Source organism: Xenia sp. Carnegie-2017, unplaced genomic scaffold (assembly GCF_021976095.1).
Source record: "Xenia sp. Carnegie-2017 unplaced genomic scaffold, XeniaSp_v1 HiC_scaffold_22, whole genome shotgun sequence".
In the NCBI taxonomy this organism is placed as follows: domain Eukaryota; kingdom Metazoa; phylum Cnidaria; class Anthozoa; order Malacalcyonacea; family Xeniidae; genus Xenia; species Xenia sp. Carnegie-2017.
The window spans coordinates 13,788,874-13,804,619 of NW_025813485.1; the positions used below are offsets into that span (position 1 = coordinate 13,788,874).

Sequence of the window (15,746 nt, forward strand, 5' to 3'; positions counted from 1 at the left end):
AGAGAAAGCTTCATTTTCATATTGAGCCAATAGTGAGTGTGAGCTTTTAGAATATGGGCAGTAGTCTTTGACCTATGGTTTGTTCATGTAAACTAACAGGAAAGGTCTTTAGGAGCCATATTATGAAGATTGCCATCTTGATATAATCTAGCATTGAACTTTGCAGTTCATCTTTACAAGTATGGATTAATATCTTAGATTGACTTATAAGATCAAGATCGAACGATGCCTTATAAAACAATCTCAGCCTTGATTTTTCCCTCCCTGCCCTCCAACATGAGTTTTTTCCCATAAGAAATGATCTACATGCGCATGCTCTATAAAAATATTTCCTTGGGAGAAAAGAATAAAGACAATGGACACATGTTTCGTTTTTGTTTATATTACGTATCATCTTATCAGCTGTAACATTTTGTTCCTAACTTCTCAAACAAAGTTTAATTGTCGTCTTTAAAACTGCGTAAGTTGACTCCAAATGTGAGCAGGAAATAAATCTTCGAATTTTTGAGCCAGCAAGCCGAATGGCGTCGACAACCACGCGACCACCTGAACAATAATCATCGAGATTTACCGAGATTTACAATAAAAACAATCAGACAAAATCTGGGTGGCTTGTACATGAAATAAATTTACAATTGATGATTTTTCTGTCAGAAGAAATTACTGTCACATGCTTTAATTAAAGAATTAAGCTATGATTTCGACCAGCAAACTTAGATAGTTTGCCTCTGTTCTATAAACCACCTACGTGTTTCTTAATAACAATGAATTTATTTTATTATTCACTATGTAAACAAGTCGGTTTTGATTGGTCAACTGCCTGCAAATAATTCTCGATATTTGTAATTGTGACGTCATATTTACAAATAATTGTCCATACCTGTAATTATGAGGTCATAATCTACAAATAATAGTTTTGACAATTTTTTTCGCCATTAAAAGCTGGTTTTGAAAAAAATCAAATAATAGCGATGTTCATCACAGTTTTTTAAAACGATATGCAAAGCCTTTGAACAAAAAGGATGCGGAAAACTCGACGAAGCATATTTAACTGACAAAAACAAATCAGCGAAGGTTTAAAAAATGTTGTACATTTGAAATGTTGTACATCTGAATAATTCTTGATATCATGCTGAACCTCATCCAATAATTGTTTAATGTCAGTATCCGTTATTCAATGACCTAGAACTCAGTCGACAAGATATATGACTCCGCCAAAATTCGATAGTTACGAGTGAGGCAAGCCGCCATCTTGAAAGGTGGCAAAACTGATGATATTTCCGACGAATATCTTCTTTTCCTTTGTTGATAGAAATTTGATAGTCTAGGTTTGATTTTCAAAATATTTGATATGATTGGTTTTTTAAACTTTCTTTCAACTTAGTTTTCATTTTCAGTGTTGCTCTTTGCGACTTTTCAAGATGGCGCTTTGCCTCACATCGTCTAGGTTAGTAGAGTCCTGAGAAGGACTGCTGGTGTTAATGTTGCATGACGTTTCGACAACCTTAGCGGTATGGTCATCTTAAGAGTGCCAGAGTTGTTAGACATAAAGGGGATTGAGTACTAAATCATTGACTTTACCGTTTTGGACGCTGCAGCCATTGAGTTTGGAAACTGATAAGTAAGTAAGGCCAAAAGCGCATTAAATGAACAGAGACCAGCGGTAAATAATACAAAGAATGGAAGTTCTCGTTTTGGATATACTGACAAAACATGGTGAGCTGAAACGAAGCGATGATGAAAACATATCCAATTGATCAAAAATAAGATGTACGTTAAATTCATACCAGGTAACAGCTCTCTATCAGCAGACTCAGTACACGCTGGATATGGATGAAATAAATGACCTTTTTCCATAGGATAAGGCAAAAGGCGAAATGCTAAAACGCAATACAATCATTTTAGTCATGTATGAAAAGAATTTCGATAAAATACTAAAAAGCAGTTATCATATTATCAAACACCACAAACAGACTTCACCCCCCGGAACAAATCATGACTTAATCACAAGATATGTTTACTTCAGTCAAGAGCATTTGTTCAACAAGTGCAAAACATTGATAATTGGGGGGGGGCTATATTCATGTATTCATATGTTGTAATTCGTAGACACAATTGATTTCAATAGAAACTAAAAAAGTAAAACATGCATGTATGAATAATACCCCTCAATTATCAATGTTCCACCGCCCTCGTGTTCAACGTAATAGCAAATAAATTACAACATACTTCCTTCCCATGTGCAATGAAGAAGGTTCAAGGCACCATCAACTCTCTTCCAATGTGCGAGATGAAAAAAACAATATGCAAGAGCTTCACTATCCCCTCTTTTGAGTATATGTTCCGGAGGAAGAATCAGACTCTTCTGTTCTAATAAATACTAAAAAAAGTATATTCAATGGCGTCTTTTTATGTGCTTCTGCAAAAGTTTAGAAACAAAAATAAAGACTAAATAAGGCTCTTCTGTTCTAACACTGAAAAATATTTTTCATGGCGTCTTACTATGTGCTTCGTAAAGACTAGAAATTAGAATAAAAACTGAATTAGACTTTTTTGTTCTAAAGCCTAGTTCTCATTCATCGCAAAGCGTTATTTATCTGCGATGTCTATCGCCGATGGTCGGTGATGTCCAGTGTACGAAAGGTTCTCATAAATCGGCGATGATATATAAGTATGCGCGCTTTGATATTCATACCAAAGAAAAAATGGCTCCTTTTAATCTAAAGTTGATAATTTCAGTGCAAATTCAATTGTTTATAATATAAGTTGTCGCCGAAGTTGCCGGACTCAACAAATTCTCGTTCTAAAAGATGTTTTAATCTTGTAGCACTTGGCAACGATCGGCGATGATCGGCAATGATCGCAAGAAACAAACTGGGTTTTTTCTTGCGATTGCAGCGCCGATATTCGGCGACCGTCACAAAAAGTCCGCAACACAATTTTCGATGCTCTCTCACTAATCGTAAGCGCTCGCTGATTTTGTAAAAGCTCGATCACCAACGTTTCGCGATGAATGAGAGCTAGGCTTAATAATTACTGAAAAATATTTTTTCACAACGTCTTGTCTTGTGCTTCGTTAAAGATGACAAATAAAAAATGACCACTTATAGTGAAAAACTTTCATATGTTTTGGGGTGAAGGTGTTCAAAGACACATTAACTCTAGCTTTGGCAAAAAAGTGTAATATATAGTTACCTTTGGAACATGAGGATTAAACTCAACTGCTCTATGTATTGCTTCAACGGCAGCCATCTCCGTTGGACTCAAACCACGTTTAGCAGCTACTTCAGGAGAAAATCTAAAGATATATTTAACGGTAATGACACAGTGAGCACCCACATAAAGTATTATATTGAAATCTATAAGCCTCAATAAAGGGTAAGAAAAGTTAAATAATTAATAGTGATTTTTCGCTGAGAGAATTTTGGTAACCATTGCCATATTCTCAATTTGTATAAAATAATCATTTGATTGGTCGATTCCGTCATAAATATTGTATATTTTGAGCAATAGAAACTTCCCAAATTTGTTCAACCTTATTTCACAATAATTTCATAGTCAAGAAAGAAAGTGTTTGATTGATCTAATGAAATACGGTGAAGGAATAATCCCATTAATTCGAAACCTGTTTTATCTGAATTAGATTATCAACAAGACGAAATACGTAGCTAGTTCCCTACTTCTCTGCGACCACTCTTGCTTTTAGTAATGCAGCAGTATAACAAATGGTAGCAGATTTCGGCAACGATATATCTAGAGCGAAGTAAAATATTTCTAATAAATTGACGTTTCGAGAAGTTTGTTATACTGACTTAACATGGACCTTATTCAAGTGGTCATAAAATAATGAAAACAGTAATTCAAACTCACCGTCATATTTTGCTAAAACTTGCTAAAAAACAGAAAAGAAATTCAAGAGAAATTTTTTACATGGACGGTCTGAGCCACAGATTGAATAACACATTTTAGTGCCAAAATAAGAAATCGACATTTAAAAAAACGCAGAAACAGAAATAAACAGACTTTTTGTGTATTTTCTATAGGATGGTACAATGTTCCCTCCAGCAAAAATATAAACTTTGAAAATCTTGAATAAGCAACAATTTATCCAATTACCATCAACAATTTTGTGATTTTAAAATGCCCACTGTGCAATAAACTGAAAGATCATTCATGGATTTGTATTTACTTGAACCTCTGTATACACGCATGCTTGATCGTGGATTTGTATTTACTTGAACCTCTGTATACACGCATGCTTGATCTTGGATTTGTATTTACTAGAACCTCTGTATACACGCATGCTTGATCGTGGATTTGTATTTACCTGAACCTCTGTATACGCTTGCATTTCTAATAATGCTTCAATGAGATTTTCATGAATATTAAGAACACTCATTGCAGGAAATTCTTTCATCAACTATAAAAACAACACACAATGAAACAGAAATTACCATATTGAAGTCAATTTAAACCACTGAATAAAAAGTGACATTTCCAACTAAAAATTTACCTCTTTCATTAACTTCACAGCTTCTTTGACTCGACCCAGCTTTCTTGCGCACATTGCTAAACGTCGTTTTATATAAGCACAGGTATTTGTATCACGACCTGTGTTGAAAATTATCTGGTTATTATATTGCCTGCGAACGGGTACTTGTTATGTTATGTACTCTTGAGGAATTTCATAAATGTATGAAAAGTGGCTAAGCTCATGACTAATTTAGGAGTTTTATGTAAGTTTAGTTTCTTTGTTTATTTGTATAAATTCCGTTATAAGTAGGTGTACAAGCTTGTATTGTACAGGGAAAAAGTAAATGAGGAACAGAATTGAAATACATAATATAGTTAAAGATGAGAAAATGAACTTTGTGAAGGAAATGATGTTATGTTCGAAGTGTTACCATTACTATACATAGTTTTAAAACATTTATTGTAGTTAGACTTTGTTTGTAAGTGTGTGTTCAAAAAATGTCAAGACAGGTACAGTCCCCTGAGTGTTACATGAACCAGCAAATAGAAAATTAAAATTACAAGGACTGCACTTGACTTGAACGATTTACATCAACTAAAGTACAAAGTATAAAATCGCTATCTAACGAGTGACTTCACAACCACCCTTCAACACCCTTCAGCAGAAACTGATTTTACCATGGCAATTAACAAAATTCACATTTCCAAACACTGAACAATCTTGGAGAAGAAAGATAAAAACGGAAAGACAAGAGAATTCTGTGTCAGACATAAGTATTAGTACTTACTATGTATGGGGTCAGCTTTGACAGGATAAAATTTATATTTAACACAGCCTTCGACTGCTTTAAGAGCTTGCTTGAAAAACGACTCAGCCTTAATGAAAGCAATGAAATCTCAATAAACGATCGTATAGTGAAAGGATTTGTATTAAATATGACTTTCCAGAAACACGACCTAGTTCGTACCTGTAGTATTGTAGTGGCTTCCTCTTCAGCTAGCAATACATAGGCTGAAGCGCAGCTGTAAATAATAACAAATATAAAACTGAACTCGTTACTTGTACATAAAATTACCTCGCAAACTTCATATAGTAAGAGTTAAGATGAGGAAGGAGACACACAATGTTATCTTGAAACCTTTACGTAGTAAATGTAAGGGGAGGGGTGAGAGGACAATCAAGCAGTAAAAGTTAACGAGAGCGGGAAACTTAGTGAGGAAGAGTAAATAAGAGGAAGAGATGACAGAGACATAAGTTCACGTTGAAATCTTCACGTTGTGAAGTAAGGCAACAAAAGTTCTCACACACCAAGACATGGTATTACAACAGCCAATGGTAAACTTAGTTATCAAAGTTATTCAGTATTACGCACTTGACATCTTGTTGCAATGCATTGTGGGCTATCTCTATTCTCTTCTCAGCATTGCGTTCTCTCCACGCAGTGTACATGACTAAAACATCAGAATAAATTCCAGATGAAATCGTTACACTTACTGTGCGGTAAATCGAAAAAATCGGTTCTTTCGGTACTTTCTTATTCACCGACAACAGTATAGGCCAAACCTGCTTTCTCATGTAAATTTTGAATAGTTATAAAACTTACAATGGAAATATTTAAGGAGAATCATCGATCATTGATGAAGCAATATAAATGCAACTATTGTAAAAAACTAAGGAAAAGAATCATCACATAACCTCCAGAAAGTTTACACAATCCCATTTGATGAATGAATTTTTTCTAGTTGTAATGATAGCGCAAAGTTTCTTTGAAACTCTATGAAGTGTCAGACCAAATTCAGGTTTTTTCTCCGAAAAGTAAAAAACTGATACCAAAGCCGACATAAAACTTCTTGAACTGCACAACTATAGTGGTATGCGCCATTGCTGCGCAAATTAATAGTCGTGGAAATCTAACAAACAATCTTTGCTGATTTTTTGTTTATAATTGAAGGCAAAATTCAAAGATCATATCAAGCCAATGGAAAACATACTTGTATCAGATGCTCCTCCAGTTGGACTATCTAATTCACATGTAAAGAATTTCTGCAAAGGTGAAAGGAAACAATAAATACCTTAAACACTTTGCATAAAATGGAAAACAGCCTCAGTGACATCAAGATGCATTGTAAATATTTTACCTGATGGTCTTGTGAGGAAAGATTCATATCATAAAAGGTTAGTGGTTCTTTGCCAGTTACCCATGTATATCTATAGATAAAATGTACTTTTAAAAATGGGCATCGCATTTTTTCATCATTAAGCACTAATTCATAATAAAATGAGTTCATTGCCACATCAACAATATCTCAAAAATACGCCATGAAAATGTCTTAATTGAAGATAAAATAGAAAAAATTCTTCAATGGACAATAAAGATGCTGATAAATCTATATCTCCTCATGTTAGATGTCCTATTTTTAATGTGACATCAAAACTTTTATTCACCTTTGATATTCAGCTCCGCGAAACAAATTCATTGGGTTTCTCCAAACTTTACACTCTAGAAAACATGTTTTAGTTGCGACAAAAGATTAGCCAGATAAAGCCCTATCTGCTGCAAAACAATTAGCACCAACAAGCAGACAGACCTCCATTCAATGTAAAAGCATAAGGTAGTCCTAAATATTTCATTTCTCTTACCAGACATCCTACACAAAAATCTTCCCTTACCTGTTGAATGAAAGACCCCACAGTATTTGGTTCAGGTGTGAAAGTAAGGAAGTTGACGTTATGTCCAAAAACATACCTGAAACACCTTGATGAGAATGTGATGAACCTTCACTGCCACTTAATAAAGGGCCTAAGTAATTCACTGATATTTGCTCAATAAACGACATCCCATGTCGCTTAAAATACAACAGCTCGAAAATCTAAAACATTGAAACAAAATCGATACCTTCAAATCCATGTCTCTGTAAATTTTGTGCTGAATTTAAATGTTTAACTGATCATTTTCGTCCATCAACATAATCACAAACTTACCAAAATAACACCAGATATAAATGAGGATGTTGCGGTCAAAGCAACATAAAATTTGGGAGTAAGTGCATTAAAAAAACTTGTTGCTGAAAATATACAGGTAATATTCGCTTTATAAAAGCAGGTCAATTTAAAATGACATTTGCCTAAACCTCAAGATTGCTCAAACATTTAATTTAGCAATCAATCAAATAATGCATATCTCCACAGAAATTTCTCTTTAAGAACATTAACGCAACAAATGTTTTTCACTCTGACGGAAAATAGTACCACTACAGTCTTTTCTATTAATTAATGTACATCTATCTAAAATTTTTACCCAAACAGATGTTTTCTCTTAATTTTAAAGGGTTTCTCAGCATATAGAGAAGAAAAATCATTGTCAAGAACCACACTCCCCAAAGATAGGTCCATGACCAACCAATCCATTTAAATTTATTAGATTCTTTATTTTTCACATCATCGTTGACCGCCATATTGTATTGTGAATGATGAATCGATGATTCTTCTTGTGCCTAGTACTCTAGAACTTAGTGCCATCTTAGTACATTTACACGTATGTACAACACGTCATTCGCTATGTGCTAACGACTTCCTGCCTGGCCAATTTCATTGCCTGCTGAACAGTCCCATTCTCTGACGGTTGTTCAAATAAAATAGCAGTGGCACGGGTAATGAAGGTAGACTCCGTCCCCTCAATCAGAAGACAGAAAACTCTAGTGAAGCAATGAAATTCAGATAGAAATTAAGAGAGAAAACAGGCAACTAGTTGACAACCTATTTTACTACCAAATTATGCTTACCTCACCTCAGAAACACGGGGCAATTACTAATGAAAGGCTCCAGATTTCCCGCCACGGGGAGCACGGCCGAGAGCGCTTAAGTAAAATGAAAACATACAGCTGAACTGCGTGAACAATGCTGGCCTAGTTGTGGCCACTGGTTGTAGCCTTATAAATGTATTTAAAATAAAATATAACACATATGCCGACATCAACGTCCTTCTTATCTACTTAAAATGACAAAACTCATTGATACATACGGATCACTAAATAGTCTACAACTCTTTTACTTAATATTCTCATTATTACAACATTGATGGTGAGTTGACTGTAGAAATTTATAATTTACAATCAGTGTTGAATTTAGAAATGCTACAGGAAAATGTCAGAAAGCAAAGCTTCTTATTGGTTATCACTCAAACTTCGAAATACTCGACGTTCTTATCACTTATACTTCACAATACTTAATGCTCTTATTACAAATACTTCACAATACTTCATGTTCTTAAATCACTTATACTTTACAATACTTCACTTTCTTATCACAAACACTTCAAATTACTTCATCACAGTACTGCACAAGACAATACATCTAAAGCAAAGTGCACAGGGTATTGACGATTGATAGAGTCACTGTTGGAAGTCATATGTACAATAACTGTTGACAAAATGAAAGAAAAGTCGACCCATGCAAGTTTATTACAAAAGAGAAAATGTTATTGACTTATTGTCAACAGAAATATCTAAATAGAAAAAACAACATGACATGCGTATAACTCTTTACATCTAGCAATTCTAGTCCAGGAGAACACACTCGCCATGATCTTTTACTGAAGCTCAATCAATCATAAAGCTTCAATAGCAGCCCTCATTCCAGCTATTATTGAGATCACTAGTTGCCGGCGACTTTCTTCTATAAAGAAAAAATTGACGCACAATATTTCAATACATCTTAGAGTCTTGCAATTAACCAAACAATTTTAATAGCAAAAAACAAAGAGTCCAACTATCTCACATGCAGTCATTATCAACTGTAAATTTAATACTGATTATTGTTAAACAAAACGTAAGAAACTGTTTTTTTGTTTTACTTAATGAATAGCTTTATTCTGCTATGGCTAACTCTACATTCAGTATTCATGTAATTTCTATGAGTTCAAGGAAGATTGCTGTGGAGTAAAATATTAATAAACTTATTCATTTAAAATGATAAAGTATGTAAATTAGAATGCAAAGATTGCAAAGAGAATCCAAACAAAGTAAACTTTCTTTCACAGAAAGAAGTATCGTCCATAAATAACATTAAATCAAACGCCCATTGCCAGAAAAGTTTTAATAAATGCATTTCATTGTTCTTTCTGGGAAGCAGGCTTTCATTAAGCAATCGTTGTGGGTTTAGAACCGATCAAACGCCGACTTACACCATTTCCCTCGGGTAAAACCCCTAGTGAGTTTTTGACGATATCATAGCCTACTTAAATAGCCTAAATGCATTGCTTTAAGCCAAACACAACCGAGTAAAAGATGATTCCTTCTATATTAATATTAATGATTAAAGTACTGATAACAATGTGAATCATTACCTAGCAACTACACCTTTTGATGCAGCTGACGATGGTGTAGCTAGTTTTGAACGACGGGCAACAACAGGATTTCCTTGTTGCTGCAGCTGTTGTTGCGGTTGTTGTTGGAAAGTTTGGAGTTTACTTTTTGGTTTTAATTGCGTTCTGTTCATAATACCATCGTCAGCTTTCAATGTACGTGATTTTACACCAGCCGAATCGAACGGTACATGAGGCAAGCTTCGTCGTTGCACAGCTAAATGTCATCACGATAAAAGAAAAGTTCCAACATACACTGGGTTAGAATGCTACAATCTCATTCAAAAACATTTATTCAGAGAGTGTAGAAATGTTGTAAACATGCACTGGAGCAATGGGAAACAAAATGTAGTAACCAGGACTATGTTTTGATCATGTATGAAGTCCATTTTTTAAAAACACCAAATATTTTATGAACCGAAGAGCTTATTCAACTTTTCGAAAAACGAGTTTTACAGCTCGTTTCGATATTTGAAAGTTCAAATGCGGGCGAACGTCAACGTTTACATGATCAAAAAATTCTATTTCTTTTCGTTTATTTTAATTGTGTGATGAAATGTTATGAATTGAATCCTTCTATTGTAGTGGCTTTGGAAGAATAACCTCAATGTTGTTTAGTTATAAAGTTAAAATAAAAATTTCGCGATCGATCAGAAGCAATGGACGTCAAGGATTTGTGTCGTATGTATACAAAGTCATCATCATATATCAACTAACATACACAGTTATCATTAAACTTACGCGTTGCTGTGTTCTCTGAATCCAATAAATCCTCCATACTCCCTCTAGATCCAGCAGATCTCCGCGGGGTGACTGTTGAAAAAATCGCTTGCTACATGTCATCAATGTTATTATTGAAACTTGTATAACATACAGTCGATAATTTCTTGAAATGTAAATAGGTAAACTTACTGCCAGATTGTGTTCTTGGTTGAAGTTTGTTTATTCCGTCCGGACTCGGCGAAAGAGATCGCCTTGTTGCTAAAAGAACAAAATTTGCCGTGCAAGAAGATAGTAGTCCTATAATATCTTCTGAGCAACAAAGCAAAACAAGTTTGTCTGTGTTTTATATGCTGGTTTTATGCATTTTATTCTTATATGACTTTCGCTGAAAACAAATATCGAATTTTTTTCAAACATATTTATTAAGTTTGTTTAGTTTGCATTACATTGCATTGCGGTGCGTTGTATTGTATTGTATCGTATTGTACCGTATCGTACCATATCGTACCATATCGTACCGTATTTGAATGCATGGCAGTATAGTACTGTATTACATAATATTGTATTGTATAATAAGTTCTGTAAGAGCTGCAAATATAAATTTGATGCAAATTAAGTAGATGTCATGAAAAAATTTACCTTTTGCATCGATTTTTGTTTTACGTTGGTTCATTTGAGAAATGGGTCCTGAATACCACAGTTGCTTTGATAGACCTTCAGATGATGGCTTTGGTAAGGCAAGTGCAGAACGCTTTACAACAGGGACTAAAAATTGAGTTCATAAAGCAAACCATAAAAATGAAATGTACACCGTAAGATCAATAATGAAGAGAATCAATAAGACGTAGTACCAACCTTTTCCTTGGATATCATCTGAATGAAGATCTTCCTGGCTGCCTTGAGAGCTTACATCCAGACCTTTATTATCACTTGCTTCGTTTTCTGTCCGACCAAAATGCAAACTGTTTTATGGTATTTTACTCACTGATTCACACATTAATTGCCTGGATGTACAAGGGGGCCAAAGGGGATACCTTATCCAAAATAGGGAAAAATGTTGTGTAAGAGTTTCATGCACTACTAAATTGAATTTGGTGTTTGTTGACCGCTGACTACAACACTACCCGAGCCCGCACTATTTGTTGGCAACCCATTGAACTAAATACGTACATAAGTGGAAGACTACCTTCAAATGACCATGCAATGCATGCAATGCAGTTTACTGTTGTTAGAAATTTTCTTAAGGCCGTGCTATTTTCAGTTGTATTCGCTTTAATGGAGAATACTCATAAATCAGCAGATGTAAGTAAAATTACCTGACATTTTACTGCGAGATCGAGGTTGAAGACGCAAGCCTGGTAAAGAGGTTTGTCTGGGAGATTCTGGTGATTCATTGATTTGAGACTGAATCTTTGTGTCTTTAGATAATGCCGATCGGCGCTGTATTGGAGCTAAAAAATTTGAAATCAATTTGTAAACAATATATTCCCTCAAATTCCTTGTTTACTTGAATAAATTAATGCATTCACTACAATGTGTTTCATTCAATATATTATACTACCTTGCTCATCATCATCGTCACCATCGTCATCATGAACGTTTGATAAATTCTCTTCATGATTTTTTTTAACAACAGCCGATCTTCTCAAAATGGGACCTTGCATAAATTAAAAAAAGATGAGAGCTTCACGATGTACAATACCTTTATTACAAGAACATTATTTGTCTTCACCAGTACAGGCAGTTGCACGGCATGTGATCCGTCAAATATTTTAAAAGTTTTTCTTAATGGAGACAGAATTTATTGAAATTTGCGTGTTGATGCACATCGCTCTATAAGATTCACACGCACGTACCAGTCAATTCATCGTCGACTTCGGGTTGAGATACTCTTGATGGATCACTTTCATTGACGGCTGATCTTCGAAGAATTGGACCTTGAACAAATGAATTGAGAATATAAACAAAACAACCTACAGTACTACGTATCGTTTTAAACAAAACAACCTACAGTACTACGTATCGTTTTAAACAAAAAACCTACAGTACTACGTATCGTTTTAAACAAAAAAACCTACAGTACTACGTATCGTTTTAAACAAAACAACCTACAGTACTACGTATCGTTTTAAACAAAAAACCTACAGTACTACGTATCGTTTTAAACAAAAAAACCCTACAGTACTACGTATCGTTTTAAACCACTGAAAGTTCCACAATTGGTGACAAAAGCTGTTATACTGGTATAAAAAGAGCATTGATGCCATTCATAAATAGAGTTTGAAAACTTTTGAAAACCGTGGAACACAATTAGATTTTCCTTGTTTAAAGGAAAGTTTTCCCAACATTACAACAAGGAACGTATCACCTGATTCTTTATCATAATCTTCAGATTGCAACATTGTAGTGAGAGAAAGAGAACCGGAGTTTTCATTCTTTTCTCTTCTCACAGCTGATCTACGTAATATGGGACCTTGTATGCTATCATCAACTTCGTATGACTGAGAAAGGGTGGTATTCTCTTCAAGCTCAGCATTTCTTGTAGCTGATCTTCTCAAAATAGGACCTACACACATATTTAAAGAAGACCATTAGTCAAAGGAGGAGAATCTTCGCATTAGAATTTATCAAATAAACAGCACTTATATCAAGAAAAAAAAATAACTCAAAACATTTTAAGACAAGCCTGTTGAACTTTACTGACACATCATTCTTGAATAGCATTGCACAAGCTGATGCTACCAAACATACACACTATAGTTACAATAATGTTGCAAAATATGTAAAAATATGAAGATTTCATTATGCTTGTGCAAAAATGTGTGAGTGCATGTCCACGCTAAAGGTCACTTTAAAATAAAATTCATAACCTCTTGAATACTGGAGAAACGAATACTTAAAACTTATTTGAGGATACCTCAAATGATATCTGAGGATACCTCACATAATAATATGATAAGAATAATAATTATAATAATTATAATAATTAAAAACATGCCCAACATTCAGAACTATCTTCAACAAGTTCAATTTTCATTTCAACATCATTAAATGTTCAGGCTTTTATTTTGGCAGAAGTGTAAAGAAGTGAACAATTTGGCGTACTGTAACTTAACATTTTTAATAATGGACCAACATACCTTGCAAAACATCTTCCATTTCATTTATACTGTCATCATTTTCATGGTTTTTTTGGTGACTATCATTATACCTTTTGCCTAAACAAATAAAGATATTGAAATTACAATAGGGACTATCGAAAGAATCAAAGCTATGTTTTAGGACAAATTTACCTTTTTTTGAACTTATTGCTTGACTTGAAGGTTGAAAAAACATTGTATTCTTTTGAGCACTGAATGAAGAAACTTTATTGACACGTGACTGGGCTGCCCTCACTTTTGATATTTCTACATAAGGGATGCTATGTTTTGAAAACAAATCAACAATAGCATATAATTACTGTTTCATGATAATGCATGCAATGAATGTCTATACGTTACAATGCTATGAATGTCTTTGCAATAAGGGGAAAGCAGTTGACCATCTAACAGATCAATGCTTTTTGTATAATTTGCCTCTCACAACACTTTGAATATTCTACATCAATCATTTTTCTCTTTTCAAAATAAGATGTCAAAAGTCGTATGGTTTTTGGTAAGTATTCATGTTTTTGTGTGCGGGAAAGGAATAACAACAATGCATCTCAAATATGAAACAAACCTTGTTGAGTTTCGATATCATCAAGTTTGTCAATAAGGTTTCCTCTTATACTATCCAAACCATCAACAGTCAAAGTATTAGTCCATTTTGTTGAATTAACAGACTTTTGTGCTGGTGTGGCTGATTTAACAGGTGACTCGTACAACCTTAAATAATGATTGAAGGATAATTTCTATTACAAATTAACCATGACCCACAAAGAGGTCAGAATAGCAGGTGGTCTATGTGTACATGTCACTGTCAGAAAGTACATTTGCTGAACAATGTAGTCAGTACATTCTATCAGTGGTTCAAAAATAAAAGTAGATGTTTATTATAATAGCTGCAAAACAAGGAACTATCTAGAAGAAGTTAGTGTACTTCATCGAACTCTTCTACAAAAATAATGAGTGTTTTTTATGGATGTACTATACCAGCTATCTTCAAGTTCATCAGACGAATCATTTAAATTAATAAGCTCCACTTCTTCTAGCTCCACAGAATCTCTCGACGATGATGGGACAAAACCTGCACTATTTTGGGACGAGCCATGTCGAAGAATTTCATTTTGTTCTTCCAACCTCTTCACCATGTCTTGAAGTTTCCGAACTTCTTGTTCGGCTGAACTTGAAGTTTTTAAATCCATGGGCGGAACCTCAAACATATTTTCCATACTGATCGTTCTGCTCACTTCATATTCATTTTGGCAAAATACAGAGTATGAAATATAAAAGAAAGTTTTGAATTTAGCTTTCAAGGAGATTTCCGCTAGAAATTATAAAATTAAAGCGATGTTTTTCTTCCATAGGTGGTGGTAAAGGTGTACATTAAGGAGCTTAATATGTCATGGGAGACTGCGTGGGATTCAAGAACTTAGTAAAATGGGATATTGTGGAATATTTTAGGCCGGCAGGAATTCAACGTATATACTCAACCTAGAAATAAGCGATCCGGATTGTGATTTTTGAGATTAAGATATTTCAGAGTTTAGACCATCGATATTGCTTATTACGAGTTACGAACATGTTACGAAGTGATGAACTTTTTAAAGTCATGTGTACAACATTATACTGTTATCGTTTTAGCAAATTTACAAATGAAAAAATGGCTAATCATAATATGGATGGCGATTTATAAACAATTAACTTAGGAATATTTGTAAAAGACACTACTTCAATTTCAAGTTCAATTCTTATCTGAATGTCTAGATTAGGTTGTAGAAATCAAGACAAAATTGCGAATAACCGCTGACAAATAAGTTTTAAGTATTCGTTTCTCGAGCGCGCGATATTATAATTAAGTTACGTCATAAAGGGCGGCATATTTTCAGCAAATTTCGAAGAGGCCGGTGTTAGAAAGTTGCTGTTATCAAAAAGTGTTCATTTGCTATTGCTTAATCTTCATTATCGAGAGAAATCGTTATGTAAGTATCCAAGGTTTTACATTTCATGATTTTGGAAGATTTTATCAGAAAATATTGAACAAAAT

At 34.2% G+C, this 15,746-nt stretch overlaps 2 protein-coding genes and 1 long non-coding RNA gene across 6 annotated transcripts; 1 reads left to right on the top strand and 2 right to left on the bottom strand.

The window, feature by feature from the left end:
- Positions 1–366: 366 nt before the first annotated feature.
- LOC124446770 (protein ST7 homolog) lies at positions 367–7,957 on the bottom strand. Of its 3 annotated transcripts, XM_046997647.1 has the most exons (19): positions 7,773–7,957; positions 7,457–7,539; positions 7,221–7,344; positions 7,115–7,144; positions 6,920–6,974; positions 6,613–6,682; positions 6,466–6,517; positions 5,847–5,925; positions 5,442–5,496; positions 5,262–5,349; positions 4,514–4,611; positions 4,328–4,420; positions 3,871–3,892; positions 3,681–3,753; positions 3,196–3,298; positions 2,230–2,380; positions 1,788–1,880; positions 1,582–1,721; positions 367–546 (listed from the first exon to the last, which is right to left on the bottom strand). In XM_046997647.1, exons 1-19 carry the CDS (start codon positions 7,927–7,929, stop codon positions 451–453), a joined length of 1,662 nt encoding a protein of 553 aa, XP_046853603.1. In that variant the 5' UTR covers positions 7,930–7,957; the 3' UTR covers positions 367–450. The 3 variants fall into 3 exon arrangements, with proteins under 3 accessions (XP_046853603.1, XP_046853604.1, XP_046853605.1); XM_046997648.1 differs by lacking the exon at positions 7,115–7,144; XM_046997649.1 differs by lacking the exons at positions 7,115–7,144; positions 7,221–7,344; positions 7,457–7,539; positions 7,773–7,957 and adding an exon at positions 7,145–7,161.
- Positions 7,958–8,438: 481 nt separating this feature from the next.
- Positions 8,439–15,062, bottom strand: LOC124446634 (SLAIN motif-containing protein 2-like). Of its 2 annotated transcripts, XM_046997479.1 has the most exons (14): positions 14,693–15,062; positions 14,280–14,425; positions 13,853–13,966; positions 13,700–13,777; positions 12,928–13,125; positions 12,416–12,496; positions 12,121–12,216; positions 11,876–12,010; positions 11,415–11,501; positions 11,199–11,324; positions 10,749–10,817; positions 10,578–10,649; positions 9,819–10,053; positions 8,439–9,148 (listed from the first exon to the last, which is right to left on the bottom strand). In XM_046997479.1, exons 1-14 carry the CDS (start codon positions 14,929–14,931, stop codon positions 9,091–9,093), a joined length of 1,734 nt encoding a protein of 577 aa, XP_046853435.1. In that variant the 5' UTR covers positions 14,932–15,062; the 3' UTR covers positions 8,439–9,090. The 2 variants fall into 2 exon arrangements, with proteins under 2 accessions (XP_046853435.1, XP_046853436.1); XM_046997480.1 differs by lacking the exon at positions 9,819–10,053.
- LOC124446635 lies at positions 14,780–15,513 on the top strand. The gene is made up of 2 exons (XR_006948502.1): positions 14,780–14,976; positions 15,067–15,513. It is a non-coding gene; the product is annotated as an uncharacterized LOC124446635 (long non-coding RNA).
- The last annotated feature ends 233 nt before the right edge of the window (positions 15,514–15,746 follow it).

Excerpts from the sequence above, each read along its gene's own strand:
- LOC124446770 (XM_046997647.1), bottom strand. The coding sequence starts at position 7,929 with ATGGCGGTCAACGATGATGTGAAAAATAAAGAATCTAATAAATTTAAA. Across the intron at positions 7,345-7,456 it reads TTATATCTGGTGTTATTTTG|ATTTTCGAGCTGTTGTATTT; the intron begins GTAAGTTTGTGA and ends TCAATGTTTTAG. Across the intron at positions 5,497-5,846 it reads GCATTGCAACAAGATGTCAA|CTGCGCTTCAGCCTATGTAT; the intron begins GTGCGTAATACT and ends TATTATTTACAG.
- LOC124446634 (XM_046997479.1), bottom strand. The coding sequence starts at position 14,931 with ATGGAAAATATGTTTGAGGTTCCGCCCATGGATTTAAAAACTTCAAGT. Across the intron at positions 11,502-11,875 it reads ATCTCGCAGTAAAATGTCAG|AAAACGAAGCAAGTGATAAT; the intron begins GTAATTTTACTT and ends TTGGTCGGACAG. Across the intron at positions 9,149-9,818 it reads TCAAAAGGTGTAGTTGCTAG|AAGAAAGTCGCCGGCAACTA; the intron begins GTAATGATTCAC and ends TTTTCTTTATAG.